A 19,478-nucleotide genomic window follows, 5' to 3' on the forward strand; every position below is an offset into this window, starting at 1 on the left:
GTGAGCAGCCCCGGAGTGCTCCGAGCTCGGTCGGGGGCGGAGGAAACCGCTGAGAAAATTCCGTAAGAGTCACTGAGCTTTGCCGAAGCCCATCGGGCAGCCTGTGCCCCACGAGTGCGCTGTCCCGCGGGACCGCCGCTCCGCGCCCTTCTCAGGCGCCTTTTGGGATGTGGTCGGCTTTAAAGCACCACTGCTGTCCGGAGCTGCACCAGGGCTTGCGCTGCCCTCCCCACAGCGCTGTGTCTCAGGACACAGGAGAAAAGAAAGCGCTGCCCGTTTCCATGCCCAGCCGGGGCAGGGAGTCTCGGGGCCCATCGCCGGCCAGCTGCCGGCTCCAGCGGGGGCTGCGCTGGGCTCTGCCCGGCACTCGCGGGGCTGCGCTGGGCTCGGGGCCGCCGGGGCAGCACCGAAGGGGCCGCCCGGTGACCGGACACGGCTATAAAAACACTGTGAAGAACTGCGGGCGGATGGAGTTGTGCTGAGCTCTGCCAGGAAGATCCAGTGTGAGGATTTTTTTAAAACGTTGTGGAGAACCTTTGAGAACTCCGAGTTTCCGCACAAACCAAGATAAGGGCGGCGGGGCTGGCCCCGGAATCCTCTCAGGCCTTTCAGGGATCTTTCCCCCCTCTCTTCTGTTTTTCCCCGTTACCGGCGCGGCTCCGCTGTGCGAGGGGTACCCGGTGAGGAGCCTCCCGCCGGGCTGGGCTGACGGGAGCGCCCCGGCGGAGCAGAGAGGGGCTCCCGCAAGCGCCCGCCACCCTCCGGCGGTGCGGGGCCCGGCCGGGCTCGGGCTCGGGCTCGGTACCGATCAGTCCGGGCTCCCCACGGGGGCGGTCGGTCGGAGCGGGCGGGGGGCTGCAGCCCGAGGCCGGGCGGCGGAGCCGCCAATGGCGAGCGCGGGGCGGGCGCCGCCAATCGGGGCCGTCCCTCGGTGGCGGCGGCGGCACCGGAGCGCTCCCGGCGCGGCGGGGGCGGGGCGGGGAGCGATGCGCTCTGTCGGGGCGGCGCAGCCCCCGCCCGCCCCTCGCTGCCGCCCCGCGCTGTGGGGCGGAGCGGAGCGCGGTTCCGCCTCGCTCCGGCGGCCGCCGAGAGCTGCGCTGCGGCGGCGCCCGCGGCCGCTCGGCGATGGCGGCGCGGGAGAAGCGCGGGGCGGGCGGGCGGCCGTGCCGCTGCTAAGTAGGGCAGGGGCGGGGGCGGCGGCGGCGGGGCCGTCGCGGCGGCTGCGCTATGCGGGCCGGGCGCGGGGGGCCGGCCGGGAGACGGCGCCGGGGGCGGCGCGCCCTGCTGCCCGCCGCGGGCCCCGGGGCGCCGGGGCGCTGAGCAACAGTTGGCCCCGCCGCCGCCCAGCATGAAAGTGTGCCGGCGGAAGGCGCTGGCGCTGTGCCTGGGCTACGCGCTGCTGCTGCTGCTCGCCGCGCTCAACCTGCTGGAGTACAAGTGGCGGCGGGAGCCGCGGCGCTGCGGGGAGCCCCCGGCAGCCCCCCGCCACCACCCCCCGCCGCCGCCGCCGCCGGTCGGGAGCCGCGGCCCGGCGGGCGCCCGGCGGCAGCTGGTCTATGTCTTCACCACCTGGCGCTCGGGCTCGTCCTTCTTCGGGGAGCTCTTCAACCAGAACCCCGAGGTCTTTTTCCTCTACGAGCCGGTGTGGCACGTCTGGCAGAAGCTATATCCCGGTGACGCCGTCTCGCTGCAAGGGGCGGCCCGCGACATGCTGAGCTCCCTGTACCGATGCGACCTCTCCGTCTTCCAGCTCTACAGCACGGCGGGCGCCGGCAAGAACCTCACCACGCTCGGCATCTTCGGGGCGGCCACCAACAAGGTCATCTGCTCCTCGCCCCTCTGCCCGGCCTATCGCAAGGAGGTGGTGGGGATGGTGGACGACCGGGTGTGCAAAAAGTGTCCCCCGCAGCGCCTCAGCCGCTTCCAGGAGGAATGCCACAAGTACCACACGCTGGTCATCAAGGGCGTCCGTGTCTTTGACCTGGCCGTCCTGGCCCCGCTCATGCGGGACCCGACCCTGGACCTCAAAGTCATCCATCTGGTGCGGGACCCCCGGGCCGTCGCCAGCTCCCGCATCAAGTCCCGGCACGGCCTCATCCGGGAGAGCCTGCAGGTGGTGCGGAGCCGGGACCCCCACATCCACCGCATGCCCTTCCTCGATGCTGGCCACAAGCTGGGCGGGAAGAAGGAGGGGGGGGGCGGCTCGGACTACCATGCCCTGGGTGCCATGGAGGTCATCTGCAGCAGCATGGCCAAGACCCTGCAGACTGCTCTGCACCCTCCTGACTGGCTCCAGGGCAATTACATGGCCGTGCGCTACGAGGACCTGGTGGTGGAGCCCATCAAGACCCTGCGGCAGGTGTACGGCTTTGTGAACCTGGCGGTCAGCCCGGAGATGGAGAAGTTCGCCCTCAACATGACCAGCGGCCCCGGCTACTCCTCCAAGCCGTTCGTGGTGTCGGCCAGGAACGCCACCCAGGCGCTGAGTGCCTGGAGGACCGCGCTCAGCTACCAGCAGATCAAGCAGGTGGAGGAGTACTGCCAGCAGCCCATGGCCCTGCTGGGCTACGAGCGGGTGGGCAGCCCCGAGGAGGTGAAGGACCTCAGCCGAACGTTGCTCAGGAAGCCGCGGCTGTGACGGGGCAGCGGCGCCCGGGGGTGGCGGAGCCCGGGCAGAGGAGCCGCTCCGGCTGCCTTGAGTGAGGGAGGGAGCCGGGAAAAGCAACCTGGGCTCCGATTTCCTCCAAAGACTGCCGAAGGGTAACATACAGTAATGTGATGATTTCGTGGTGGTTTTTTTTTTGTTTATTTTTTTGTTGTTGTTGTTTTTTTACCCACCCCCTTTGCATTGGGTTAGATGCGATTTAAAAAAACAAAATCAAGTGGAACTGAAAATATGTGTAAAATCCCTTCCTTCTTCTCTAAAACGCCAATATCGTGTTCATGAAGTTCTTGTGGGTTTGAAGGTGGTAACAAAAACTCTTGCACAATTCCTAACACATCTTTATCTCCCTTGGTGCGGAGGGGATGCCCTTGGAAAACATAATGCTGAAAATCAGACTTTTGTATGAAAGCAAATGTTCAGACATGATAGTAATAAAAGAAAATAATAAATGATATTCATTTTTATAATTACCTCAATTGTTTGGGAAATACAGTGTTGCTTATGTACAGCTGGAGGGGATGCTTGCTTAAATAACAACGTGGACTTCTTAAAGGGTATGGGTGGAGGGCTGGAGTGCAACATTTGATGTGTTCAAAGATCAGGAGCTGCTCTTGCAGAAACAAATACAGATCTTGCAAGTGTAGTGCAGGTTTCTATTTAACTATTGTCTTTTCTGTTGTATTTAAAAAGTCTTTCAAGTGCCACTGTATTAGTGTCCTAAGAGTTTTGAAACGTTTGCCATTGCAGCAGTATTTATTTTTGTCTTGACATGTATGTCCAGGAGTCACTGTCAAATAGAAATGGATCTACAGCGTGACAAGAAATGCAGGATTTAAAAAGACATTTATCATACTGGAAACATTAGCATGTGTGACAACAAAAATAAAATTCTATATATTCTATATATTCTATAGTGCTAACAAAACATAAGATGTAAGATAGTTCTTGACACTGATTGGTAACAGGCAGAGCAGGGAAGCACAGAAAAATGCATAAAATGATTTAATTTTTCCCTTTGTCTGTGTCCGAGGGTATATTTATGTACGAGGAGGGAGGAAATGTACAGCTGTGTGTTCATGGCTGTAACAGAGCTTTGATGGAGCCAGCCCAGCATTTGATTTCAGAGCGCTGGTTGGAGACTCCTTGCCTGTGAATTGTCATTGCTCTGTGATGGAGCCAGATGGTGGTCTGGCTCTTTCTGGGAGCTCTGCTTAGCGTCTGTCCCATCGTTAAAACTTGATGATTAAAAAAAAAAGAAAAAACGAGAGATTTTACTACTTCCGCTTTTGTAATTTCTTGGAAAAAGTCCTGATTTATTAAAGGTTAAGTGGTGTGTTGCATATGAAAAGTGCAGACACCCTAAGTAGTTTTTAATCTTGGTGTTCTCTGCTGCTCTTTGAAGGCTCATTTTGGAACTTGAGTTTTTAAACAAACGTAGTTTTGCCAAACTGTTCTCTTAGGAGACTACAGACTTTTCTACAGGAAGTACATTTTACATTGCCTATTTGGGTGTTGTGCCTTCAGAAAATGTGAAGAGTATGAGTAGAAAAAAGGAGATTGATTTGTGAAAATAAATTAATATAAACAGGATGCTGATATGTGTGTGTGTATGTGTGGGTGTATGTGTGAAAATTTTAGTGATGTGTAATACGTCTATTTCTTGTAACTCAAGTTAAACAGCTGATAACTGGCTACTAAGATTTTTGAGTTCTTGATGAAATTTTGGCATTAGATGTTGAATTTATTCTGAAAAGGAAAAACATTTAATAAACTAGTTTAAAGATTATTGCAAAAGGTTGCCTATACACTTGCTGAATGACTGCATTACATGTTGGTTCCCTCAGCTCATTTTCACCATCAGTGAAATAACATAAAATCTAGCAATGGGAGACCTTTTAATTGGCCTCTTCGGATGTATTCCCAGATTCCAGACAGCGGTGCTAGAAACGGGAGGGATAGTTAATTTGGTGTTTCAAAGACAGATTAAGGTACTTGTGTTGTTGTGGAATGACGTGTTTTGTGTTACCATGTGCATGTTCAGTGCAGTGCTGCTGAGAGGATTTGGGGTGTTTGGCTTTGGGCTGTACCCAGCAGGGTTTTTCATTTTCTCTGGTTGTTGTGTCCGGGTGCAGTGCTTGGAAATCTGACCTGCTTGTAGAGCACGGTGCTTGCTTTTTCTCCATGGCTGCGTTCCGAGGTTGCCTGCTCCCCCTGCCCTGCCCTGCCGGTGCTCAGCCCGTGCTGCGGGCAGCGCAGGCGGCTGGAGCCGGGAGCCCCGGAGCTGCCCATGGAGCGCCAGCCCCGCCCGGGACACCGCCCCCGCCTCGGCCCCGGGGGCAGCTGTGCCTGGGTCTCCAGATGGGGCTTTAGTGTTACAGCAGAAGCTCCTTAGATTTTGGGAGCTGATGCATGGTCATTTCTGCGTGCAGAAACTCCTTGGTCTTTTTTGGGAAAGTTTTCAGGATGAGTAAAGTGAACAGGAATTGATTTCCTCTGGGAGTGTGAAACAGATGAGCCCAACTGACTTAGCTTCCAAAAATGTCCTTTGGCTCCTAATTATGTTAAAAAGCTCATCCTGTCACTCTGAGAGAGCACTTGCTGCTCTTCTAATAGTGGTGCATTGCAAGCATCTGCTTCACTTTCCCGGTACCAGCACTGCCAGTAGAGTTACAGCATCTGAATCTGGTCCATAGTTTGAGCTCCACCTACTACATTGCAGCAAGGAATCACCCAACATGCTGTACAACTGCACCCTGGTGTGCTTTGGTGAACAGAACAAATAGTGCAATGATCATTTTGTGAAAATAAAGGACTGCATGTTTGTTCAGGAGAACTGAATGGGACCCTGCTCGTTTAAAATGCTGGTGGGCTAAACCCTATGTTTAGTGCTGCTCTATTAAATATGTATGTGAACAACTGGCAATTAAGAGATGATTTTTAGCCCTTTTTTGTATACAGGAAATAGAAGTAGAGGAACTTTCACGAGCCAAACGGAGTTGAAAAAAGTTTTAAATGTGGAAAATAACAGGGAAAAATAAGGTATCAGAAAGATGAAGGACATGGTTACAAAAGAAGTTTTCCTTTTGTGAGGAGGGATAGCTAGCCGTAGTCAGAATAAACTTGACTTTTAAGCTTGAAAATAGTCCTGGGTTTGCTTTCTGTCTGATTTAATAATTACAGCATGCTTCTTCAATGCTTGTATTAGTAAAGGATCAATAGCATAAACAAGGTACAGGCTGCACTCAGTTGCACGGGAGGGAGATGCTTCTGAAGACTTGGCACGTTGGTTTGATGGAAGAGAAAGGCCAATGGGCAGCAACGTGTTGCTTTCTGCTGTGAACAAAGCCAGAACATCAAACAGGTGTGGTAAATTGCAATGATCATTCACTGCATGAAAACAGGAAAACCCTCTGAATCAACTGAACCACAAGATGTGTAAAATTGTGCAAGTTGCTGCTGCTAAGCTCGGAGCTGACAATGAAAAAAATGTTAGATCAAGTATCTTTCATTCTTTCTTAACAAAAGGAGGAAGTCCCTTATTTTTCCAATCACTTTGTAATTTGTCAGACATTAAACATCATGCTGTGACTGGGAAGAGGAACATAATTTAAACCCACAAACCTCGTATTTCCATTATGATTAGAACTTGGGTCCTCAGAGGTGAAATACTGATGGATATAAGCAATCCTGAAACAAGGGTTTCTCATCCTGTAGGCTGTGAGAAGAGTAGTGAGATTATTTCCCCCTTCATTTCTATTTGCTAGTGGTGTGTTGAAAATGAAAGGTGTTTAATGTGAGCCCTTGCACACCTCACAGGTGGTCTAAGAGTTGGTGTTCCAGCTTTGTTCCTGTGCATCCCATAAATGCAGGCATGGGTCCCTTTGGAGAGGTGAATGCCAGCTGTGCCCAGCTGTGTGGGCTGCTTTACATGAACAGACTGAACACGGGGCAAATGCTGCCTCTGTTACTTCATTGAATGGATCAAAAATGTTCTTATATTCTACTGTCATTTCAATTAAGGGTGTTGTATAAATATTACTCTGCTGGAATTATGCATATGAATAAGGTAAGCAGATTTAATTTGGAGGCTCTAAGAGAATGTGAGACTTCTTGCCATTGATGTATCTGACTTCAACTGTCTGTGCTTCCTGCAAAGTTATCCTGGCAGTCAGTACATAGGGTTTGCATTTTGTACCAGAGATCCTGAGCAAGATCTTACAAAAATGTGCATGTTTATAATTAAAGAATACATAGGATAACATTTCAGCAATACTCATTATATTGTGCACATTTAAAGTAAAAAATAAGGTTTATCTGGTTTATTATTTGGGTTCCCTGGCAACTAATGAGTTTTGTTAACATGTCTAAATAACAGCCCTTCTCTGGGATTTGAATGGAATAGGACTTTCATGCTGAAAAACAAGATGAAAATATGGTTGCAGGAACTCCTCAAATTAAATATTATTAGTGAAGCAGCCTGAGTGAGAAAGTATCTGCTGAGCCACCTTTGTCCCAGCAGCAGCTGAAGTGGAAGTTGCTAACTGGAAGGGGCTCTACAGATTCAATATTAAGAAATCTGAAGATTATAGTAAGCTTTAAGTGTGATTTTGAAGAATATCTGCATGTGCCATTTTCGTTGGAGTTGGAATATTATGCAGGAGTCAGCAGGAGTTATATTTCAGGGTGCCTCTGGAAGTCATGGCCTCGTACATTCGTACTGAGGGGGCCTATGGGGGTTTCTGGTCCAAACTATTGCTCGAAGCAGGGTCAGCTTATGAGATCATACTAGGTTGCTCCAGGTTTTATCTTGGTGGGTCTTGTAAACCTGCAAGGACAGAGGCTGCACAATCTCCCTGGGCAACCTCAGAGCTGTGTGGTCCTTGTGGTGATCCATGATGCTTCAGCAAAACCAGCCCCAGAATCACTAAATATATTACATAAATTTATTAAAATTGTGTTTTGCCTGTGACTACTGACGTGGGTCATGTCCTCACTTCCCTTTAACTGCAAGAGATGTTGGCTGCAGCTCAGCTGTTGCAAAGGGTCAGCAGCAGAGTGGCTAATGAGCACTGATCTCAGTGGAAAAATGTGGATTCACAATTAGAACGCTGCATCCAGCAATATCCCTTGTTCTACCCAGGAGGGATAAAGAGGAGAGCAAATGCAAAAGAAATTCACTTAGAAGAAAGGAAAGGAATACAAAGCGAGGCTTATCAGACGTTGCTCTTTCTTTGCTATAGGAAGAAAGAAATACTGTTAAGGAAAATTGAAAGAAACAAATGATACCATGCAGCAAGGTCAGGAGAGGATGAATAAAGGCATTTGCATGTTAAAGGCAGTGAGGATAGAAACCTGAAGGACAGAAGAAGAAATGTGATGCTATGTGCTGTAACCATTTGTGATTAATCATGATGTGCAGAAAGAATTCCTCACTTCCTCACTTCTAAGTTCACAGTTTTAGACTCACTGATTTTCCTCACAGTTTCAAGATGAATTTCAAACAGGAATAATTTTCATAATTATTCGGATACTTTTGATGTTCCAATTTGTTTTGTGTATAGATAGAAACAGAGTTGCTGAACTTTTGTCTAAATATTGCTCTCTGCAGACCTCTATGCATAAATTCGCAGGCCCCCTAGTCTGCTAAATTCTTGGCACCTTCTTGTTTTCCATCTGCCAGATGGCTCCTTCTCCCACCAGTCAGGGTTATCAACAATTATCTGTTTCAAGCCATGTGCATGTCTCATAACAGTTTATCATGGGAGACATAAAATGGAAAAGTGACATATTTAGTGTTTATGTAACTTTGAGAATCACTTTTGGCAGCTTTCATCGCTTGCTTATTTGCCACTGGTGGTTCCTCTGTATGTTTGCTGTACTGGTCTGGGATCAGCCCTTCAGATTTCAATTATTCAGTCAATTTACTAAAATCAGACACCTTGCACACTCAGTCAGCTGGTGTTTTTAGGTGTACTAACCTAGTTGATGGAGTGGTGACCTGTTTGTTTTTCTGAACACCCTTATATCTCCTTGACCTCTCTTTTCCCAAGTAACAAGTGATAGGATGTGAGGAAATGGACTCAAGCGGCACCAATGAAGGTTTAGATTGGATATTTGGAAACATTTCATCACCTTGAAAGGCTTGCCAAGCAATGGCATAGGCTGCTCAGGGAAATGGTCCAGTCCCCAACTCTGGAGGTATTGAAAAGACCTCCAGAAACTGAAATGTGGATGTGGTGCTTAGGGACATGGCTTAGAGCTGGGTTAATGGTTGGGCTTGATATCATAAAGGTCTTTAGAAGCTAAATGGTTCTCTGATCTGATGGTGACATCTGACCCTGCCAGTGCCCTGCGGGGTGTGTGGGGAGGGGGTGTTGGAGGCACTGGGGGTCCTGCAGCTCGTGAGGCAGTGGGAAAGGTCTGGCTGCCAGAGCAGAGTTTGGGGCTGAGCTCTGCTCACCTCCTTGGGCTTGTGCTTTTCACCTCCTTCACCGGCTGCAGCTCCACCACAAACTGCCAGAGCTGTCAATGGGAAAGGACACTGGTTCAAAGAGGTACAGTGGTAATGAGTAAGTGGTGGAAAACAGTTCTTTGTGCTTCTCTGCTCCTTTTCAGGAATGATTACACAGCAGCCCGTGCTGACCATAACACTTTGGTTTTGTAAGAGTTTAATAGTTGGTCCCTAATTACATGTTCTTCCATGCTGAGCAGAGGTAAAAATACACAGTATAAAAGTGTTGTGGCTACTGCCCAGAGAATACCTGCTGGGTTGTTTTAACCCAGGAACCCTCATCCCAGGACACAATTTACACACACGAACCCCCCTCCTTTTATTTTACTTTAAATAAGGAATGTTGTATCTGATGCCACACCTGAGATGCAGCTCTGCCCTTCTGCCGGTGGTGCCCCACAGGTGTTAATGAGGAATGTTAATGAGCCTGGTATAGAAAAGGCACACCTGAAAGGAGTTATTGGGTTGTGCTGCTCAGCCTTTTCCCCTCACAGACAGGTGACTCTTGGCAAAACCTGATGGAAGCCGAGGTCTGCTCTGTGCCTTGTTATTCCATGTGCCCTCAGCCTCGCTGGGGTGGGAGCTCTCCTGGGAGGATAAATGCAGGAGGGGAGCTGCTCTTGGAGGATGGTGGGGCTTTGCCAGAAGCATCTTTGATGGCAAGGGCTGCGGCAGGCTCTGCGTGCCTGTGGGCCCCATGGAGCCTGCTGGAAGGTGCCTGAGCTAAAGCCTTTTCCGGAGCTGAAGCCCTGCTGTGCCCTGGGCTGTGGGGATGCTGCCGAAGCTGCGGGAAAATCGGGATATTTTCCAGCAGGGAGAGGTGGCGGGGCTGCTGTGCTCAGGGATGTTTCAGTGCAAAGAGTTGATAAAGCACGTGGAAGAGCACCAGCCGGGACTGAGGAGGCTCCCGGGAGCCCTGGAGCGAGGAACGCCGCTGAGGAGAGGCGCAGGCGGCCGGGCGCTGTGCGGGACCCGCGGCCTGGAGCCGGTGGAGGTGAGCCATGGCGGGGCGGCTGCGCTGTGAGGGTGGCGCGGTGCTGGGACACCCCTTCAGCCAGGCTCGGCTGTCGGCTGCAGCTGCCCCGGGAGCAGCGGCTGCTGGGCCGTGCTGGAGATGAGCCCCAGCTCCCTGGCGGGTGGCAGCAGGGCTCTGCAGGGTGGCTGTGGGAATGAGCGAGGCTGAGCCGGCCTGGGGAGGTGCTGTAAGTGAATGTGTTGTTTCTCCGGGCTGGTGGCTGCGGGGTTCAGGCTCCGGGGGTGCCCTGCTGCTGTCAGGACATTTGGCTCCTGTCTGTGCCATGGAGAGTGGCACATCACCATGGCTGTGTGGTGCTGCTGTGTCCCCAGAGGCACCGTCTGCTGTGCTCTGGGACCTGGGCACTCCTGCCTGTGCCCACCTCTTCAGGGACACAATGCTCAGGTAAATCTCCTCCACGTGAGGAGAGGCTTCAGGGTTGATGGTTTCTTGTACACATGTACTGACAGAAAAGTTTTGTACATTTCCTCGTCATTTGCATGTCTTGTTGGGTTTCAAGGTAGAGTCCTTTAGTGTATCCAGTGGTCGTGTCCCATGCCTGCAGTCACAGATGAATTACAGAATGTGTCTGTTTCTCTTTGTTTTCTTTCTGAAATAGACATGGCTCTCCTGACCTCTCATCCCTCCTGCACAGGTGAGCTTTTGTCTCACTCCTGTGTCATTCAGAACAGTGATCAGGCTCCCTGTTCCTTAATTAGTCCTTTCATAATGAATAATTTGGGTAAGTGCTTTGCTCTGAGTAGTACCCAGCCATTTATCGTTGCCATGTCTATTTGAACAAAGAATTATTTGGAAGTTTAGTGTTTCACAATTGCTGGCTTTGACGGTGGTGCAAGCTGTAAACTATACTTAGATTGCTGAAATCATATCAAGAAATCAATGGACTTTTCCTCACTGCAGGCTTCAGGTCTTGGCACAGCAACTCATAATGGCTCTGCATTTTCACTTATCAGTCTCTGTGCATGTGAGCTTACAGCTGGAGTCCTGTTGGCTGCTCTGAGCACCATGAATGTGTGTCCCTATACAATATAACCCCTGGTGAGAACAATAACCCCTGGGTAAAACAATGGACATAAATTATTTTCACGTGTAAGCCTTGGATTTTCTTGCCTTAGGTGTACAGGCATCATGTAGCAGCCTTTTGGGTAGCTGCTGAATTTATCCCTGGTGATGATAAAAACATGCACAGGTGAAATGAAAGAAATGAAAAATCTAAACATAATTTTAGAGAGAGGGTAGCTGAATGCACAGACAGGTGATGCATTTAAAATGGTTTGTGTTTTTAAAAAAATCCCTCATAACTATTTAGTTAGTACTTCTGTAACTAAGACAATTATTTCAAGTGTTCCCAGCGGTTCTTCTGCATTAGGTTAGTGAAGCTAAGTCAAGATCCCACTGTTCTTAATTCTTCTCTGACTTGTGTTAAGGGGTCACTTTGCAGGCTGCTGGTGATGGGCATTCTGCTTCCATGTTAAATGGGGGGCCTTGGAGGGAGAAGGGGGGTATCCCAAGATATCCAGATGGTGAATAAACTTCCTGTAGCCACCCTGGCTGTTAGAGAATGTACTAGCACCCTTTGGTACAAGGGTATGCTGGGTACCCTGGGGACTGATGAACAAGTGTGGCAGTGAGGAGATGATAACATGTTTGGCACAGTAGGCCATGTCATTGTCTAAAAAGTTTGTTTGACATATGGTTATTCTAACCCAAATATGAAATACCTCATTATACAAAGCTATTACTGTTTCTAACTTGGCTTTCTGGTACTTCAGTGAAAGCAATGTATCTCTGGCATTTACTGGATTGTAGTAGTGACAAAAACCCAGCACACTGGCATCATTATGTATGTACTGAACTCTATTTTTCAGGCCACTGGATACATCACAGATGCAGATCAATTCCCCTTCATTGTTCATGTACTTAGCCTTAAAATCTGAGCTTTTCTAGTGGCAGTGTGGCCTGAGAGAGGCAGCCCAGAGCTCATGTGTGACATTTCTAAGTGAAGCTTCTCTGCAGAGGCAGGTTGTGGTGAGGATGGGTAGAATAGGCCATGTTGCTCCTGGACAGTTCTAGGGGTTTCTGACAACCCTAGATTGAGGTAATTAGCACTTAAAAGAGCCATGAGCAGCCTACAGGGCTCTGCACCTGATAAGGAGCCTGTGTCCAAGAGCTCTTGGTTTCTCTCCTGATACCCTGAGAATAACCAAGATTTTTGAGCCAATGGCTGTGAGAAAAAAGCCATGAAAATACAGTGAATCACTTAAGAATGTATTTTCAGAAGGTTGTTAAAATGGTCCAGTGATGCTGCTAATTGTGCATATATTTGCATTCCAATTATCCAGGCTTGGTCTGTGTGATGAACACATTCAGGGGCAGGGCCAGTGGTACAAGAGGTTGCCCAGTGGCTGGAGGATCAGGCCATGGTTAGACACAGAGGTAAATTTAGTTCATTGAGGTAACATATTCTTAATTTAAAAACCTATCCTTAGTAAAAAGTATTATTGCATTTGGATTAGAATATGGTCTTAACTCATAGACATTTAATTTTCACATAAACCCCTCTTAAGTAAAAAAAAGGAAGTAAGGTAATTTAGAGGAAGCATTTCTATGCTAATGTGCAGCATTTAGGGAACAAATGGTGCATGAGCAGGCCACTGAAGACATGGTATCTAAAGAATGAGAATGGAGATAAGTTTGATTTCTACACCTAATGGCAAGAGCTTATTAGGCAGCAGACTCAAAATGAATTTCTGAAAAGTAGGACCAGGAGCTGAGGTATGGATGACAGGGTATGGATGACCGAGTATGGATTTACAGGAGAGGCTAGGTGAAGAGGTGCAAATATACTTTTTGTATAGATGTATCATCTTGTTTTAATGAAGCATGTTGCCTTGTAACAATGCTTCTTCCCTTCTGTTAGGCTGAGCAGTGTTTGAAGTGTATCCTCCCCCACCCTAAAATGGAATTGAAATACCTAATAATTGCTTCCAGGTGTGTTGAATTTTGCTCTAGCCTTGCCTTGTTCCTGGGGTTTGGCTTCCTCAGTCCCTGACACTTTATGTAGCCCTGGATGCCCCTGTGAGCTGCAGGCTTTGCTCTGCAGCCAGTACAGAGCAGCGGGTGCCCAGCACCTGCTGGAGCCAGGCTGGAGCTGTGCCACATCCTGGCAACTTTGCTGGCAGGCAATTGTTTCACAGTTATTCTCACATAGGGTTTTACAGCAGTCTGTGCACTGGCAGCAAGGATAGTGTTTACAAATCTCCTATTATGGAGCTTTTAGGGTCACAGGAACACTTCTGGTCCTAGCAAGAATTTAGTATGACCTCATACAGCGACACTATGGTCCTTCACCTAAAAGGAAAGCAGGATTTTGCCCTGTATTTCCAAAAATATTTTATTTATTTATTTTTATAAGAGCAGTTGGCTTCCTGAACACTCCTATTATTTCTAAGGTGTTGTGGGAATTGGTGTTGCTGATCTGGCACTCTTGCTTTCTTATCTGCTGTTTCATCATGATTTCACTGTAGAGACATTTGTTGTCAGGAAATCAATACACTGAGTTTGGGAAGAGCTGCAGTTGCTTGGGAAGTGGAAGCAACAAGCTAAACAGCTGATCTATCAAGTTCACTTGCAATATTTGTTTCAGTAATGGATCACAGCCTTATCCAGTTAAGTGATGGCCCTGGCAGTCACCTCAGTACCAGCTCAGGCTGGCTCTGGTGATAGAAAAATCTGTTCATCCAACAGAGGCAATATTCCTTCTGGAGTCCCTGACGTAAAACCAGAAAATCAGCCTCAGACAGGGCAGAGGCAGCCCAGACCTTGTTCCCTCCATACTACTTTTTTCTCTGCACATACCTGATTTTTGGCATGTGAAGAGAGATGCTTTGGTTTTGGAATATGCTTTCTGAAGTGTTTCCCTGTAGGGCCATGACTCTTCACCCTGGGTTTTTTCACTGTTAAAATCTTGAAAAGGTTCTTTAATATGCAGATTGATTGAATGAAATTACTAAAAAGGATGCTCTCATTATTGCCCTGAATCAGGATTGAGATTTGATTGTGTATTATATTCTTAAATAGCTTCAGCACAAAATGCTTTATATTTCAGTGTGTGAAATGGTAGGCAGGGCATTAGCTGCATTGGGCTGTGCACTGACTCATTAGACAATGTGTCTGATTTTTACTGACTACCTCTATTTCAATGGCAAGTTTAGCTCTTCTGATGGGAAGCAGAAATGTTCAGTAGATAATATAACAAAATCAGCTGGTTATTTGATGGGGCTGAAAAATGAATGGCCTTTTCAGTTCAGTGAAGGATGAATATTTCTGAATGAAGCTCATCAGATTCATAACCATGCCAAATCCAAGACTAGCTGGCTGGAAATCTTTCTTTGAAAAGCATTGCCCTTATTTTCTAGAAAACTCCCAATGTAAGCCTGAGATGTGGTACCTTGTTTTAGTACAAAAGTGAGGATCAAATGTGTTACTGGAGTGCATTTTAAAAATACATGAATTAAATAGTTAATTTAAAAAGCTCTTGGGATCAGCCAATTTCCATAGAAAAAGCTCTGCTCTCTGGAATCTATTTCAGAGATACTATCCCAAAGTTTCTTGATACAAGGTTCTTGAAGTTACCACTTAGAATAGTAGTGTATGCTTAAGAGGGACACTTTAAATTTTCTATGTTTTTATTTTCTAAATCTGGTATTTAATATAGGAGTATTTCAAGTAATCAAATGTTAACCTTTTGTCCCTAGATTTAATATTTTTTCTATGTATCTGCCGTGACATTGATTCTGCTGCTTTTTTTTGTACCACAGTGTTTTTGTGTGAAGTCACCAGAACTTCATTTTTAAAACCCAATGTTTCGGTCTTTGTACTCTTGTAGGGATTGTTGAAGAAGAGTCTGTACCTATTTTGTGAATATTGTTACTCTTATTCATGATATATATTTTTAGATGAAAAGCAATGTGAATAACTATCATTGAAATGTCTTTGGTTCCAAGAATATCTGAAACTACCAAGGTAGAAACACCAGAGTTATTTTTGTGGAACTTATCAATAATTGCTTTAACTAGGAAACTGTTTTTTCAACACCAATATCTGGATAAACAGCTGATGTACCAAGTGTGAAACTTAATCCTCAGGGCAAGGTTTCATTGATATTTGACTTAGAGTGGAGTAGGTAGTCTGTCAACTACTGCCTCAATCTGACTTCTTTCTAATGGGCCCCACAAAATACTGTTCAGAGCAAATATGTAGTGAAGTCTTTATGCTGAAATACTCTTAAGTCTGCAGAAGGAAAAGAATTTCTGGGTTGAATTCACATCTCAAGAGGTATTAAGTACTTTTAGTGATTGAAATCATGTAGTCATCTACATTTAGATTGGGACAGAGCAATACATACGTAGGTATTTGCATTGGACTTGTGCTGCTGAATCCTGCTCTAGAAGTTAGAGTACAGACTACATAGCTGGCTTGACTACTTTTGGCAATGCCTTTTGCAACAGTTAATCCCACACAAGTACTGTGCAGTGTATGAGCTTATGCATTGTATAGCAGTAACTTATTAAGTACTGTTTGTGTGCACCTTGCCAAGTGTCTCCTTTGGCTGCAATTTCAAAAAAGAGGTCTGAAGTCAGCAAATATGAACTTTCTGACTTTAGGCATCAGAAAATCTGAAAGTTAGAAGGATTTCCTTTTTTAGGAGGGAAATGCAGATGAGTGTGTTAGAGTAGAGCTGGAGCAGAAAGCTTTCACAGTGCCTGACACTGGTGCACTGGAGAGGGGGTTCTCACTGCTTTCTTATAGGGAATGCCTCATCTGCAATATCCCCAGAACAACCCTGTGGCACTTTGGTGATGGACCTTATGCACAGTTTAGTTTCTCATTGCACAGAGCCACTTGGAAGGAGGGGGAGGAGGAATGCCTGAGTTTCTGGTGCCATCACTATAATGAGAAATAAATTAGATGCAAGGAGCACTTGTGTTGGGCCTTATGATTTGGTGCTGTCATGCTGTGTTGTGACTAATGCTTTTTCCCACTTTATTGTTGCTGAAATCAATGGCAAAACTCCATTTATGTTAAGGGCACATGATAAGATCCAGAATAAGTGAAAGAAGCAGATGACTTACAGTAATGGATATAATTGGGGAAAAAACCAGTCCTATCTAAAGGTATAGTCAGGGCTGATTTAGAGCACTAAGGAAAGATCATTCATATCAGACTCAAAACAAGATAAAGGCAAGAGCTATTAAAGGCACATCCACTGTGCAGAGAGACAGAGGGAAAGGGTCTCTTGATTCATTTTAATTGGGGGGGGGAGTGACTGCAGATGGTAGTTATGTAAATGATCTTTTAATTGGTAAACAGGAATATTTCTCTTTGCTCATATTTATTTTTTGAGATTAAACTCTTGCTTGTGCAAACAGTGTCCTCAGGCGGGTACACCGCAATGGGCATCTGTGCTTTTTCAAATAATTAGCACTAGATTAGAAATTTTGGCTGAAATTCTGAGTATAAGTACTAGCTTGCAGCACCTGGTTTCAGTTGATCCACATTAGGGTTGGGTACAATCCCTTCTCTGGCTTGTTGTCATCTACCATTTTTGAGCCTTTCTTTCAGTGAAGCAGCATTTCTTTTCCTGGGAAAGCTCTGCCAGATGTGCTGCCTTCTGGATTCTCTTGTCCTTGGCAAGGGGCTGCCTGAGAGCAGCAGAGCTCCCTGTGCTGCTGGCTCGTGTGCTGTGCAGAGGGATTGCCTCATGAGGTAGGGGTGAGCTATTTAAGAAGTTGATCTGAACTTGGCCTCAAACACTGCTCTGACAATATCAAGTGGCTATAGTCTTTTTTCCTTCTCAAATGTGTGCATTGACAAGTGCTTGGTGTAGCCATAAACCTGGGCTGCAAATATGGAGGAGAACGAAGCTGGGATGTGAGCAGGTTAGATATTTGCCATCAGCTTTTGTTCTGGCTCATTTGGGATCTAAGTCACATAGTTCAAGCCACTGTCTTCCTTGGTGTGGTGCTATTGTGTTCAAGGAGTTTAGGAAGATGCTGTAAAGTGTGGGACTGTTGGGTAACCTGTGAATGTCTCTAACTAGCAGGGAGATTCAGGTCTCCTGCTTGGTTTAGAGTGATGCATGGCCAAAATCCAAACTGCTCTTCTGTGACAGTGTTGTGCAGGGGAGCTCAAATTCTCTGAATCATTGCTTTTAGCTTGGTTGGTCAAATGTATCAAATAGCTAAATTACAAGTGACTCCAGGAGCCCTGATGTGATCCCCAGTATTTCTGTCCATCCAGTTTGTGAGCTGCATGGACACTGTGCTCTGCAGCCCAAATCAGCACAAAAGTTAGGTTAAGAGTTATGTGGAGAAAATGAAACTGTAGCGAGAACAGAAAAGAGGAAAACTATTTAAACATATAAGCAGTAGAGAGACTGACATTAGAAAGCTAGAGATATCAGCAGATAAGGGAAATCTGCAGTCCAGTTTATTGCTAGCACAGATCTTGGGTATTTTTTCTTCAAAACAGTGGGTTTAAACCCTGTCTGTTTGTGGATCCCAAACCAAATTTTAGTGGAGATATGGACCTGTGACCAGTAAATTTAGTCTTGATTAAGCCTAAAAATGCATGACCTTAGTTTCTCCCTTTAGCGTTCTTAAAAGCCGTTTCTGGACCTTGCGGATTCATGGCTTAGAATTAATGGGTTACTTGAACTCAGGAGAATTGCTGACTTGCAAAGGAACTCAGTAGAAATAGGCAGACATATGTAAAGTTAATATCTGGTGGCTGGTTAGCTAGAAGAAAATGTCCTGTATCTTGGGGAGAAACAGGACAGGACATGGCACTTGGCCACCTCTGAAGCCACGGTTCTTGGCCTCTGCTGTAACCTTATTTCCTGCAACTCCAGCTGCTCCTCTCTGCTTGTGCCTGCCTGTGGCTCCCAGCCCCACGAACTGTGTGTGTACAACTGTTGTAATATTCTGCTGTAAATCAGATCGGTGAGTGGGGGGCTGAGTTAAAAATAATCTGCTTTGAACCTAGATTATGTCACCCATCTTGTGAGCAGCGGTCACACGGCTGGCAGGCAGGAGGTGTGGGTGCAGGGGGAAGGGGCTGGGACACAGAGGCAGGGCTGGCAACCCTTGACATTGAAACTGGGAACAGTAGAATGGCATGTTTGGGTGCTGCCCCTTCACACATGGGCTGCTACAGTGCTGTGCTTGGGTCCCTGGCATCAGGACTGTGCTGTGGGTGGTGGGGAGCTGAAGATGAGGGAGGCTGGCCCTGAAATGCAGGTTGTGTGTGACAGTCTCTACCTGCTCCACCACGGGCATGAAGGGCAAGACCCACGGTGCTCCAGCAGACTGAACAGGGAGCTGCCACTGCTGACCTCTGGGAATGGTAGGGCAGGGGTGTGCCTGACATACCTGCCTTTCCTGGGAGCCACATTGGGGTGCACATTGTGCAGATGCCATTTCTACTGGCAGGGATGATGAGCAGTGCTACCAGGCCATGCTTGCTAAGATGGCCAAGCTGTTGCCGTGCCCATGGAGGTTGCTTCCTTTCTTGGCTGTAGATATTCCTTGCTGTCAGTGCTAGTGGAGGGGTAAAGTCATGGCATATCTCCAATCTAGCTCTTACTGCTGGGATGAGGCTCAGGAAAGGGTGGGCAAGAAAGACCTTAGTTTTATAACCTCCTAATTAGAGCATTCAGATTGAAGTGGTCATTAGCTCCTGCTTCAAGGACAGTGTTAGGCACTCCCAAAATCATGCCCCAGGAGTGAAGCAGCCACATCTTCCAGGCTGCACTTCCCAGAGGCATTCTTATCCCAGCATCTGTTAACATCTGAGTTTGTCAGGGCTCTGCCACTTGTTAATGGTTAAGTGGTCATGGGGAGAATGACAAGGCAGGATAATAAAATGTTTTGTCTTTGTTAATGGTTGAAATTTGGAAGTCAACCTCAACAGAGCTTCAGATTGAGTCAAAGGTGAGAACCAATAAGGTGCCAATCCTTTATTTGGAGCATTTAGTCCTGAGATTTGTGAGCACAATCAAAATAGCTTGACAAAGATGCAGCTGAAACTGATGACTTGTACAGCTCTGCAATGTCATAGGATGAAGCAATTATAAATAATTTCTATAAGAAGCATATTTAAAAGACAGAATAATTAATATTTGGCAAATAATGTGTGGAGGTGGTAATCTTTACTGTGTAACAGCAGTATATACATTATTGAAAACTGCTGAGAAAAAACAATCT

General features: G+C 47.1%; 2 protein-coding genes across 2 annotated transcripts; one reads left to right on the plus strand and one right to left on the minus strand.

Annotated features, from left to right (window-relative positions):
• Window positions 1–645: 645 nt before the first annotated feature.
• On the minus strand, window positions 646–1,350 carry LOC136560844 (proline-rich protein HaeIII subfamily 1-like). The gene has a single exon (XM_066556920.1). The coding sequence runs from the start codon at window positions 1,348–1,350 to the stop codon at window positions 646–648; it is 705 nt and encodes a 234-aa protein (XP_066413017.1).
• On the plus strand, window positions 1,295–4,459 carry CHST2 (carbohydrate sulfotransferase 2). The gene has a single exon (XM_066556404.1). The coding sequence runs from the start codon at window positions 1,349–1,351 to the stop codon at window positions 2,636–2,638; it is 1,290 nt and encodes a 429-aa protein (XP_066412501.1). The 5' UTR covers window positions 1,295–1,348; the 3' UTR covers window positions 2,639–4,459.
• Window positions 4,460–19,478: the final 15,019 nt, after the last annotated feature.

Source organism: Molothrus aeneus, chromosome 10 (assembly GCF_037042795.1).
Source record: "Molothrus aeneus isolate 106 chromosome 10, BPBGC_Maene_1.0, whole genome shotgun sequence".
Taxonomy (NCBI): domain Eukaryota; kingdom Metazoa; phylum Chordata; class Aves; order Passeriformes; family Icteridae; genus Molothrus; species Molothrus aeneus.

Coding starts and splice junctions, on each gene's coding strand:
- CHST2 (XM_066556404.1), top strand. CDS start 1,349: ATGAAAGTGTGCCGGCGGAAGGCGCTGGCGCTGTGCCTGGGCTACGCG.
- LOC136560844 (XM_066556920.1), bottom strand. CDS start 1,350: ATGCTGGGCGGCGGCGGGGCCAACTGTTGCTCAGCGCCCCGGCGCCCC.